Source organism: Macrosteles quadrilineatus, unplaced genomic scaffold (genome assembly GCF_028750875.1).
Source record: "Macrosteles quadrilineatus isolate MER2022 unplaced genomic scaffold, UCM_ALF_1.0 Scaffold_3__2_contigs__length_128488019, whole genome shotgun sequence".
Taxonomy (NCBI): domain Eukaryota; kingdom Metazoa; phylum Arthropoda; class Insecta; order Hemiptera; family Cicadellidae; genus Macrosteles; species Macrosteles quadrilineatus.
Genome location: NW_026542596.1, coordinates 79,196,717 through 79,209,840, shown reverse-complemented (window position 1 = coordinate 79,209,840; position 13,124 = coordinate 79,196,717). Strand labels below are relative to the sequence as shown.

The 13,124-nt window shown below is 31.2% G+C and overlaps 1 protein-coding gene across 4 annotated transcripts in view; it reads right to left on the bottom strand.

Moving 5' to 3' along the window:
• LOC128990882 (lachesin-like) overlaps positions 1-10,941 on the bottom strand; it is a 232,542-nt gene extending 221,601 nt beyond the window's left edge. For all 4 annotated transcript variants that reach the window (XM_054413514.1, XM_054413515.1, XM_054413516.1 and 1 more), the window contains exons 1-2: positions 10,867-10,941; positions 4,741-4,831 (exon numbers count right to left, since the gene is read on the bottom strand). In XM_054413514.1, the coding sequence (XP_054269489.1) occupies positions 4,741-4,819 (79 nt within the window). In that variant the 5' untranslated portion in view covers positions 4,820-4,831; positions 10,867-10,941. The remainder of the gene's footprint in view (positions 1-4,740; positions 4,832-10,866) is intronic.
• Between the last annotated feature and the right edge of the window lie 2,183 nt (positions 10,942-13,124).

Genomic DNA, 13,124 nt, shown 5'->3' with positions numbered 1-13,124 from the left:
GTAAACCCTAGATGGCCCTCACCAGCGACCGCTATCCAATTTAAGTTAGTCTCGACCCCAAAGGACTCTCGTCCAGAATGTGGTTTAACTTGTTTCACTTTTACTCGTTTATTTAAATGACTCACATCTTCATTCACTTTGGTGTTTTTTATGCCGTGTTAACTCAAAATAAGTGTTTTATATAGGTAAAATTTGTAATCGGCTTAAATGTTGGAGTTCGGCTAGTTTATACTAACGTTTAAAAGGTGTGTACGAAATCAATATATGATGCTACTTGAGAGCTTTGAGTTTTGACTATGTATTAATAAAAAAATGATTTTTTTTGTAATATTAAAGTAATATTGCATATCTAAGTAAATTTAAGCTCACAAGGAATGCAAACGTTCAATTAGAGTAAAAGGATATATACAATTTTAAGGAAAATATAGGGTATTCAAAATAGTACTAAATGTTCCCTATAAAGAGCCGTCATTACTAAACGAATAAAAACAGTTAAATTTTCATTCAACTCAAATGTTTTCATTTACTTTAACAATAGCTTTATAACTATGCATAACATGACATATGTTTGTATTTGCCAATATTGTGGGATTTTTACTAGTGAACCTCTGGTTTAGGCACATTATGTGTTCAAAAATCATCCTACTAATATTATAAATGTGAAAATATGGATGTCTGTGTGTAACTCTGAACGTCCATCACCTGGAACGATTGAGCTGACATTTTGCAGGAAGGTACTTGATAGTATTGAGAAACACATAGACATATTAAAGTTGCGAAAATCCAATAGGGCTATACCCCACTGGTTTCCAAGTTATTCTTTTGAGTATTCATTATATTTAAAGAATTACAGAATTTTGACAGTTCTTTCAACCAAACTAGTAGGTTCTATGATATTTAACAGCATTCAAATGTTACAAGGATTACCAATAGGGTGCAACACTATACTTTATTGCACTTATAACAACAGCTAATTTAAACTAAGCAGCAGAAAAAATATGTTATATACAATGAGAACTGTTAAGTTAGGATTGTTTACAACTATGTATAGGTTTTAAATTTAATAACTAAGTTGTGATAATGTGAAAATGTTTGATGGTTCATTTTTTCTATGGTTTAGGTGCAGTGGTAGAACATGATGGCTATAGTAGATGTGTTATACAATATCATACCGTAAAATTAAAGTACAACATTTTCTGAAACCATGTGCTCCCGCATTGCAAACGCAAAGCACGAGAATGACTGCAATAAGCATTTTATACTTATACTCCAACCCTGTACGAAGGAGAGGAAGTCTGCTAGTTTAAAATATTTTTAAGTTATTCATTGGAGTTTTTCCTGGGAAATGTAACATTTCATCATCGTGGAACCAATGGTTGGTCTAAAATAAATAGCAAACCCCGTAATCATGTATCAGTATGAATAGGAACGTGATCCTTAAATCACTTTAGCTATTATTCAACGTCCTGTGGACTAGATGTAGAATATAAATCAAAGTGTTCCCCGGAAGTGTTGCATGCACATTAACACCTAGTTTCAAGTTTAAGCTGTTGTACTCTATAATGGGTTCACTGCTTGGACACGCGACATAGTCAATACTCTTCATTATCTGATTCCGTAACAGGCTTTCATTGTATTTACTAGAAATCAGGCTACAGTATTTAAAAATGCACTGTAGTTACAGTCGAGGAATTCCGAAATATAACCTAATGAAAACGGTACTTTCCTGTTAAAGGGAACATTCATTATTATCGATGATTTTTTCTCGATATATCGATATTAACAAATTGAAACATATCAGCTGACAATTACGAAAAATATTGTTCAGTATCAACAAACATTAATGAAATGAAACTGTTCTAAAATAAATAACCTAACATAACTAACCAAACTTGCTGTAAAATTTAAAAATTCCGCGTTTATAACTTGCCTTTTATATTTAAACCCAAACGGAATTTTTAAATGGTACAGCAATTATGGTTGGTTATGTTAGGTTAGCTTAGAGCAGTTTCATTTCTTATTGTCAATTTGTAATGGATCGGATAACAAAAACATCGATATATTGAGAAAAGAATCATCGATAATAATGAATGTTCCCTTTAACAGGAAAGTACCATGAAGACTGATGAATTTCATTAGGTCTGTAAAAACAGTAACTGAAAAAAGTGCGGTTGAATTAGAGTTCATGGCAGCGTAGGGGAACATCATTGACTTTTGTCACAAATATCAGTACAGTTTATTGAAGTACTTTTACGCTATACCAAGTCACTCCTCATTAACATGACACGTTCCACTCGAGGTCTACGTAGGCGAAAAAAATTAAAGGATAAAGAGTTCAATGTATTCAAAAATAAGAAATTTACCTAATAATAAACTAAAGTATGTAGGCCTACCTACAATTTTCTTATTCAATTATAAACCGTTCTAGTTAGGTGAATCAAAGCTCTTATAAATTCTACAATTACTATTGTTCTCATGTAATTTATTATACAGTGTAAATTAAGTATGGAAACCAATCTGTATTTAAAAAAACTGAAATAGGTAGAAATATTCTGTTTATAGCATTGATTTTTAACAAAGGCTCCGCAATGTTTTACATTGAAAATATTTTGTTACCCCACTAAAAGGGTGAGAGGTAGGGGGTGACTAATTTTGTTTCAAACAGCAAACCCTATTGAGTGACCCCTTTTTGGCTAGGGATGAAATATCTACCTCGGATGTACGTCATTGTATTTCTCTTGACAAACTTTCAAAATGAGGTGTCTCTCAATAGGGGTTGCTATTTGAAAACAATAAGTCACCTATAATCTGTTAGAGGGGTTAAACATGTTTTTGATTCAAACGATCTCGAAACCTTTGTAAAAAATCAATGCAACACACAGAATATTTTTTACTATTCTGGTTCGAAACATACTGATTTGTTTTCATACTTAATTTACACATGTTCATACAACAAAGCCTATTACGTTTAATAGGAAGATGATTTTTACAAATAAACATTAAATTCTCATACGTAATACTTTTGAACATTACGAAATATACAAACGTATCTTTTAAAAGTGTTTCAATAACAAAAATGCTTCTTAGGCACTGAACATATGATTTTAAAATTGTTGAACATTATGAATCAAGCGGATTCGCAATCTCGCTGTCGCCGACAAAGCACACCCTCAGGCGTGGGCTGCTCTTTGTATCAGCTTCGCAATATCCTTGTCAGAACAGGTGTCAACAACTGCCGCGTTTCAGACTGGTTCTCGCGAGAAATATAAGACAATAGCAGAAGTACAAACTTACTTACTGAAAACTAGGTTAAATTTCTCTATGTGAAACGATGCCAACTTCTCCCTGGTGAAAAAAACTGTTCTACTTTTAATTGTTGTTGTTTGTCGATACAATGAATGGATTTGATTTTACTAAATAATATATCTTACTTTGGTCTATAGTCAGAAGTTTGCATTATTTAAATGCATGTAAATGGAATAGACCACAGACGTACGAAATATAGCATTTTTGTTGCAAAATAAGTATAAGAACAGGTGTATGGATATAGGTATGTACCTAGGTATATGGTATAGGCATATGGATGGTGATAATGGATTCATTTCTCGTTTTTATCCAAAACGACAGTTTTGTCAGAACTTATCAAAGTCGTTAGGTTTGTTATATAATTTTTTTTAATCTATTGGTTTAATTATTTTCCAATGATAAAAATTAATTTAGCAAAATGCTGTAAGTTTACTTTTTCATTTCAAATAGAGCTAAGTTTTTTTTATGATAAAGGTTGTTGCAAAAGAGACGTAATAACCATTAAAGAGCAAAAGATTGTTATACACAGTTTATAGCCTTATCTTTTTAGCATTCGAATATAAGGTAAGTCGATTCTGACCGATCTCAATAGTCATATTGGCGGACTACAACGGAAAAATCTCCTTCTGCTCTAATAATAACCCAACTATTGACATATATACTTGGAACTCTGACAGTTACGTTTTCCTCAACAGACACAGGTTGATCTTCAATAACTTGAATATAAAAATGTATAAGTATGAAAAATACAGTTTAGATGCATGCATGTCAACACGCAAAAAATGTATATTTCCATACTTTTACGTGTGTTTAATTATGCTATTAATTACATTTACTTCTTCAATTCACATCAATTATGTAAGTACGAGGAACTAACTGATACTTCGCATTATTATTATTTTTAATAGGTAACAGGTTAAATAGGTAATGTGTAAAATAATCCTCGTGGTAAAAGGTAATTGTAATGTAGCTTTCACTTGTATTACTTTATTTTGTTTAGAAAAAAACAACTAAATGTCACATTACCCCTTTGTCTGTCACCCTGTAAGTAATACTGTCGGTTTTGATTAGGCATTATATGTTAGGTGTGACATATCCTAACAAGCTGCCTGACTTGAGGGACGCTCAGGAAAAGTACATTGATATTCATCGTCTAAACTTTCTTTCTTTCTGAAAAACTTTGTGCGTATTACACTAAATTAAAATCAAAACGATAGGTCAGTATAGTGTCTAAGTGTAAATAGTAACATTGGACGTTAATTTAGAAACATGTTTGGGACAATCTACCTTCCAAAGTTTAATTTTGAACACTCCAAAGCCCAGTCACATTTGTTGAGATAAGTTTTAGTTAGAAACCTTAAACATGTAAGTTTTTAGTCGTAATTAATGCTGATTGTATATTTATGCTATTTATGATCAACAAATGCTACAGACCTGATACTGAAGAGCAGAATATGGCGGTAGAAACCAACAAGCACAGCAGTAGCAAAACCGGAGGAGGATCTGCCATCATTCACTCATCACCCTGTGAAAAAATACAAAATTTAGATTACACTGTAAAACCAAATTAAAACTGAAATTTTGTCATAGAAAATGTTTAACTATAGCTTACAATATTTTAGAACTGAATTAATATATTAAAATTAATACGCACAGTGTCTCGATGCTACAATTTTTTTGTGGATAATTGTGATCACAACTTATTTTTAAATAGCTCTTGATTTACAATATGTTACACAACAAATAGAGTTAAGGATACAATATAAATGAAAACATTACGAAGTCGTATAGGCCTATGTGTATTGTTTAAGGAAGTTATGGACATTTTTAGAACAAATGTGTGAGGCTTATATTTTTCATAATTCTTAATTGTATAAATATGACAAAAACATAATTTTGGTAGTGGTTTTTTACAATAAATATTTTGGAACTGAAATAGTTAAAATATATTATTCTGTTTTATCCATCCACAGTACCCTCCGTAAAACACCGTTATTTTAGGTAGTTATCAGAATATCATTTCGAACTGATTAATTGCATACTTATTATTTGCATTTTTAAACGTTTTTTTTACGTATTTTAATTTATCAATGTATACTGGATATGTATAAGTCTAGTTGTTGATTAGTATCATAATGCATACTTATTAATGCATACCTACAAATAACTTATACCAATAAAAGCTAGTAAACAGCTATTTATCCACACCCATACGTATTACATTTTTGTAAAGTAAATAGCGAACTATTTTCAGAGAAAACTAATAACAACACTCAATAAATCAAAGAGTGATAATAAATAATGGAGAAAATCATACAAATCATTCCGTTAGACGTTTTACGTTTGATAAGTTCTTTTATTTACGGAGTTACATAATGTACGTGGTATTAAGTTTGCCACTTCATAATAAAAAAAAATATTTACTTCAAATCAGAACTGAACAATGAAAACACCAACGTATTGCAATAAAATGGAAGGTCAGGGAAAATGATAAATTGAGTATGACAGAAACCTAAGTTGTATTAATAAAACATCATTCAATTGATTTGTCATTGAAAATATAATTTTCAGGATACTGATACAATGGTAGATTATAATTCATACAAAGAAAACCTGTTTGTGTGTGTAAAAGATGATTTAAAGCTTTTCTATACCATTGCAACGTTTATGCCGTAATTGAATCGAAGTCCTTGCATTAAACTTTTATGAGTTATCCAACCTTTTCTACTGAGGATAAAATGACGTATTTATTTCTCATGAAAGTTAAATATTCTGAGCTGAAGTTAAAGACCCTTGCCCCTGAGACCAGGTTTAACATTGTGATTATAGCTCAAACTTTTGCCAACTCAAAGTTTCGTTGTGACCATAAATTTTACTACATAATTAAAAAGTTTAGGCGGGGTCTTATTTCGTTAAAGAACTGGAAATCTCCCCGCTTATTAGTAAGCTACATCTCAGAAAATTTTTTATATTTGATCATGGTAACTTAACAAAATTAGTAAAGATTTTACTATCATACTCATTTTTATATATTTCGTATGTGGTCATTTAAATACCAGCAAAATTAAACAAATTACTTAATGAATATAAATATCCAATTGCACCTACACTTTGTACATATAATATCACCAAGAAAATGATTTTCGCCACGAGTTTACACGATAACATAAAATAAACATGTTTGAATATGCTCAAGTTATGTTTAGAAATCTCAGTTATATAATGTATTGTTTTATCAAACATGTTGGTAAAATGATTTTGATCGTTAGAGTAATAAATGATGTGATATGATTCCTCATTAAATGTCCCAAACAATTACTGTTAACGATTCAACCAATTGCTGTCTTCAATATATTATACGTTTAGCAGTAGTATAGCCAAAACAAAGATTTTTTGGGAAAACTACCAATATATATGCTTGTCAGGAAAAAATGTACTTAACGCATGTTAAGCTTTTACATAATAAGCATATTAAGCGTTTTTTTTTTGCCTAAGCATGTTAGCTTTTTAAGTTACTGCTTTTGAGTGTATTTTTTTTTGTAAATAATTAAGTATATTCCTGTGACACCCAACGTGTATTTTAGTTAAAACAGACGTTTTTTAATCATACAATTACACACATTTTAACTACATACATTTTACTTTTATTTATGAACCCCTATAATTCTTATTGTTATAATCGGTGCATATAAAAGCAATCAGTTTATCTTTTAATCGTTTAAACCTTCATAAGACTCGTAACATTCTTTGAAAAAAGGTGTTTGTATAAAGTAAAGAATTAAAACGCATCAGAAATATATAGTGCGCATCAGAAATATATAGTGATTTTTAAGTAAAAGAAAATAAATAGACTTGATATGTATTCTAAAATTAGTTAAGGGGTGTTCACCCCTTATCAAAATTTTATCAATGCCTTGATTTTAAATTCAGAAATAATCTTACATGTGTATATCCATTTTTTTCTGTACTTAGTGTATTGAAGTGGAACATATGTTTCCAATAAATATGTATATAGCGTTATTCCTTAGGTCAAGACAAACACATTTCACCATAGGAACATGGGTCTGTGGTGCCTAGTTTTCCATCTGTCTGTATTTATGTGTTTTTTACAAAAAAAACTAATAACTCCTAAACGGTTTGAGATACAGCGTTGATATTTTGCAAAAAAATGTTTATATTATTTTGACCTATTATCGTTAGAAACTATACAAAAAAAAAAACCAAAAACCGTTTCAAAATGGCAGCCATTTAAAATAATTGATGCAAAATTTCACGAAAACCGTTAACGTTTCAATAAAATTGCAAGAGACAAAAAGTTAGTAAATTGTATGTCCAACGAGTTACGGGAAACCCTTTATATTGATAACTTTGCTAACGATTTGATATAATAGTAATAATAATATTAAAATTATATCAAATCTCAAGTGAAAATCCGTTATCCGCCGGCAACTATATTTCTTTCAATTACGCTTCTATAACTTACTGAAAATGTTTGTAGGTATAAACAATAATGCAAAATACAATATTTAGAAAATTTGTTTGATCACGCAAAAAACTCAAATTACAAACATTATTGTACATTATATTAAAAACACTCTAAGAACCATTTATATTTTTTTAATACCATATTTGTTGCATCCTCACAAAGGTTAAGCAAGCCAAAAAGGCACTAGGTCATTTTAGATTGGATTTTAATTACTTCTGATACCGGACAAAATGGATATATAGGGAAATGTCAAAACAGGAATTCCACTAGAGTTCCAATCAAAACTGTGAATCCAATGTTTATCATGTAATTTTGGTACAGTACAATAATCATATTTATTTATCATGCTATTTTGATAAGCTCTCTAGCTGCAATTTCGACTTTATAACTATTGTACGAAAATATTGAAATATCTGAGTGTTTTCTATACAATAAAAATAGTAAAAAAATACTTGAGTTAATAGACAGTTACCTAAAGTCTTCGTACGTCTACACATTTGGGGAAAAATTAAAACTAATATAGGAAAATAATGTTTATTTCTTGAAAAGTGTTTGTGCCTGACTCGTATCGGAAGGTAATAAAATGTTTACGTTGTAGAGATTTCTGAAAAATAACAATAATGCAATACATTTTTGTTTTAAATTTGCCCTCTTGTCCTCTTTAAAAACCACATACAGGTGGAAAATATTTCTTTTACGAAAAAATGGGTAATATAATATTTATGGGGGAAAAATACTTCTACCAGTCGGAAATTTAAATTTATATTGTGGTTTTATTTGCAGTTACATGTAAATCCTACACTAATATCCTAAATAAGTAGTTCAAGAAAGTAGTAAAAATCATGTAATGGCGATTATACATTGTATTGCATAATCTTTATGAACACTTTTGTTTCTAAAAACTAGCAAACTGATTATCTTTTTAAATTGGTGGATAAAGTTATTTTGTATTAGTTTGAGTTAAATATTATAAAAAAAAAACTGTTTTAAGACTTAATAAAAGGTTCTCACGATTATAAATTACCTAAGGATTATACGCCTTTTGTGGTTAAAATAGTATTTAGATATTAACATGATTACTGAATGATAACACATATAGTTGATCGGGGTGGTTAAAGTGCACTGTATCGTAACCATACTCTTTGGAATTTCAAATGTATTAAATTTCGTATGAAAACAATTATTCCCTTTCTAAATCTTTGCTTCATAAGGGAATTTTATTTCCTAGGACAGTAGGCACGAGCTCGGAATTGTTTCACAAAATACCTCGGGATAGATCTAGGGGCTGCGGCATTATCACTTCCTTTGGTGATTTGGCGGGATTTGAACCCGGAACCTCAAAACCAATGTTCTCTACCTCTAGACCAGCTCGCTTCCCAGTCCATAAGGGATATTAGATGTTACTTTTAATAAATATTTTGACTGTATTGAAAATATTACTGGATATGAAGGTTCAAACTAAAGACAGCTTTATTATGCAATATAATTATTCATTTAAAAGAGTCTAATGAAAATTAAGTAATGTTTTCAATTTTCAAATTGATTAAAATTTCAACATAAATTTTTTGTGGGTGTGTGCAAATCTTGAAAAAAAACTATATTTTGCTTGTCAAAAAACGCTCTCCAGTGTATATTTTTGTTAAAATCTGTTGTCAGAGCTCTAGCTTCAAAAATGATTAAGTATAATCTTGTATTATTTTATATGTGTTAAAAGTTCAAGTATTATGTACTGTTTGCCTCTTATCAACTATCCCTAATAATTGTATGACCGCGAACGAAAGTTGTCAAAGAAACTACACAACCACTACTGTAATTAAAGATTTCTCCTTCATCATTTACAAACATTCTTGAATTTTGATTGTAAATCTATTTTTTTTGTTCGATTGGCTACTAATACCTAGTTGTTTAAAACTGTAGTAAGACGTTATGAATTAAAAGGTAAAGTAGTTAGGCCGATCATGTTATAAGATGTCCCGTAAAACCTTAGAACCTTAACATCTAAAATTAGCTTAATGAAAGATTATACCATATTTATCGTTATAGCTCATTAATGGTAAAACCCTACGTCAAAAGTATACATGATTGATTCAATATAGCTAACTAAAGCTGTTTATTTAATGTTTCCCTGGTAAAAGGCTAACAGTGAGAAAACAGTAGAGAACGGCTGTTTTGGAGGGGTTTCCATTATAAGGATAGTTTTAAGGTCTCAATATAAGCAATCCAACAGAGTCATGTTTATAGTAAATTTGCTTGAACTTTAAAGCATTCACAATTTATTTTAAACAATAAGGTTAAATCGAACTACTGGAAACAAAATGGAAAATAGGAAATAAATATGAATTTGATTGAAATATTATTAAGTATGGGAAACGGCTATTGCAGTTGTCCAGTAACTTAAGAGTGATAATCTTTTCAAGTTTATTCTTTTTATACGTATAAAAACATTTAACTAAGCTTATGGTTTCCTTAAACTGAAGTTTCGGTCTAGAAAACAATTTTCATAGAACGAATCATGTGTTTCTGGTCTTTCTTAATAGTGTAATTATAGTTTACTCAAATAATAACGCACTTTTGAAAATAATATGTTTGTTATAAGTCGTTCGAAATGTAAGGATGTCTGATGAGATTCTATTACTGCTTTGTACCTCCAATGAAAGCAGCTGTAATATATGTACTTTTTGCGTGGTAGTTAAGGTATTCCAAAACCACTTGAAATTGAGTTAGGTTAATATAATGAAAGTGCGGTAAATGTTAATACACCTATATTAATACACGCAAATTCAAGTGCGATATAATATAGAAAACCCATGATATTTACAATAACAATGTTAAAAAAGGCATAGGAATATCCTTACTAGAAGAAACTTACTTATGGATTCAATCTACTAAATTAATTCAAAATTTGTTTTAATACACATAAACATTGAAAGTTTGGAAGTTTCAACGAGTGATATACCTATAAAAACTCTTAAACTTCCAACCCGAAAAAAATAGAAAACTAACTAGCAAAAACAATACGAAATTACTATCCGAAATTCGGTTTTGATCACCCTCCCTATATTCACAATACCCACCGTGAACCCAGACGTGTTCAAGACGTGTTCCACTGCGATCACAGACACACGTACTCCGCACCCTCTCTAGGCGACACGCGGCGCGACACTAAGGGTTGCTCCGCCCGCCGCGACGCGCGCCGTCCGCCCCCACCCCCCACCCACACTTCCACAACCCTCTAGCCATAAACGTTCCACCCCCGGCTGAGACGTCTCCGTCGTGTTTGATTTAAAATTATTCCGACTATTGAATTCCGATACCGTTTGGAATCAGTCCTAAAACTCTAAATCAGTTGGGGAAGTATTTTAACAATCGGGCGAGACCTTAGTGCTCGTCCACACAATGGATTCGCTGATATTCGTGCGCAACATTCCAAGCCAGTTGTGTTTTGCAGATTAAATTCTCATCCGGATGTTCAGCTACTACAAACGGATAAGTTTAGTCTCAAGTTTGCTAATCTTCGCTAAATAGTTGGGGAATGTTTGGGATGTGGAGGTATTGAATGTTGGGATTTGAGTAGAGCCCTTGCCAATGTTTGCATTTTCTATTATTGTAGCCTATATGTGATCTAAAATTTAATTTTGGCGTCACTTAAGCCAGTGCCATTTAATTGTTTTTTTCTCAGGCAAGAGTCCAAACCCTGGTGTTGTTACTGTAAAACGCCGACCTTTTGTTGTAGTGACATTATGACCCCAAAGGCTATCTAGTTCTGGTAACGATTTTTCTAAGAATCAAAGCAGAAACTTTTCTATTTGAAAGCGATATGGTCTACTCCTTTAATCTATGCTGACCTCTGGGTTCCAAGCCAATATGCTAATACTGTTATAGGTTTACGAGACAGCTACCTAAAATTATTTTCTTTCAATAAAGGATCTTTGGGTATTGTCACTTAGTTGCTCACTCTGTTAAAATAAAATCGTTGATGTATATTTAAGATTCTCAACAACGTGATTTTTAGTATCACGTACAAAATACCTATTTGGTAAAACTATTAGTATGTACCGTTTTTTCACAACATTCAGGAATATATTTTGGGTTTATAATAAAAGCCTTGTCATATCCCTAACCCTTGTATATTGGTGTTTTCCAAAGTTTGAGTCTTACTCACTCTTTTACAACCCCCTGAGAGGATAAATTATATTGGGATCCGAAGAGGCCAATGCGGTTTTTCCCTTAGCATCTAATCGTACTCCCAGTTATTAGTTATGGGACAACATAGCCCCACTGGATAAGTTAGAAGACTACTTTTTCATTAATAAATTAAAAATCAAACATGCACAAAAAAATTATAGGCACAACAATTGCCTTTCTTACATTTGTAAAACGGAAATGGAGATTTCCTAATTCATCGGTAAAAACTAAGGTCGTCGTGACGACCACAGAATTATAAAGAAGAATGCCACTCTCATTGTGAACGTGTGTGCGAGTATATAGAGGAACAATTTATTTCTCTGGTTTAATATCAGGCGTGACATTTCCTCATTTCTCTGAAGTGATTGCGACAATACGTATAAACCATACTTGGCAGCAATGAATGTCACTAGAACAATCGTGAAGACTAGTATCTAACAAATAAAATACTTAGGAAGAGAGTCCAACGTTTTCAATACCAGATCTAGCTTTATTTCCAAGGATTGAACCTTTTTAATTTCAATTTAACAAAAAAAAATCTTTTACTGAATTCTTTTACTGTGTTTTATAAATATCTTTTTAAAACATGTTTGATGTTTTAAAAGGTGGTAATATAGAGGAAGGGGTTTAACTAAACTTTGGAATTATAGGCTTATAGTTTGAAGTACATAATTGGTGAAAGCCCCTTCCTCAGTAAAATTCAAATTTCACTACACAGCTCATTTGAAAATAAAAAAAATTTCATATTTCTCTTATGCGTTGCAAAATAACTATGTTTGTTGAAAAAGAAGGAAAAAGTAAAGAAAATACTTGTCACATGCGTTTATAACAAGCCATCCACAGTATACTAGTAAATTACAAAATACAGTACAATAGGAAAAACATTAGTTAAAAACATTAGGTGGTACCAGCTACCTTTGATAGTTTTCCCTGCAGTGTTTGTTTTCCAAAAACAAAAAGTCGTTTGCCTAATACAGTTTAGGTTTGGACATAGTTCTAACATTATAATGTAAATTATAATGTACTAGTAAATTACAAAATACAGTACAATAGGAAAAACATTAGTTAAAAACATTAGGTGGTACCAGCTACCTTTGATAGTTTTCCCTGCAGTGTTTGTTTTCCAAAAACAAAAAGTCGTTTGCCT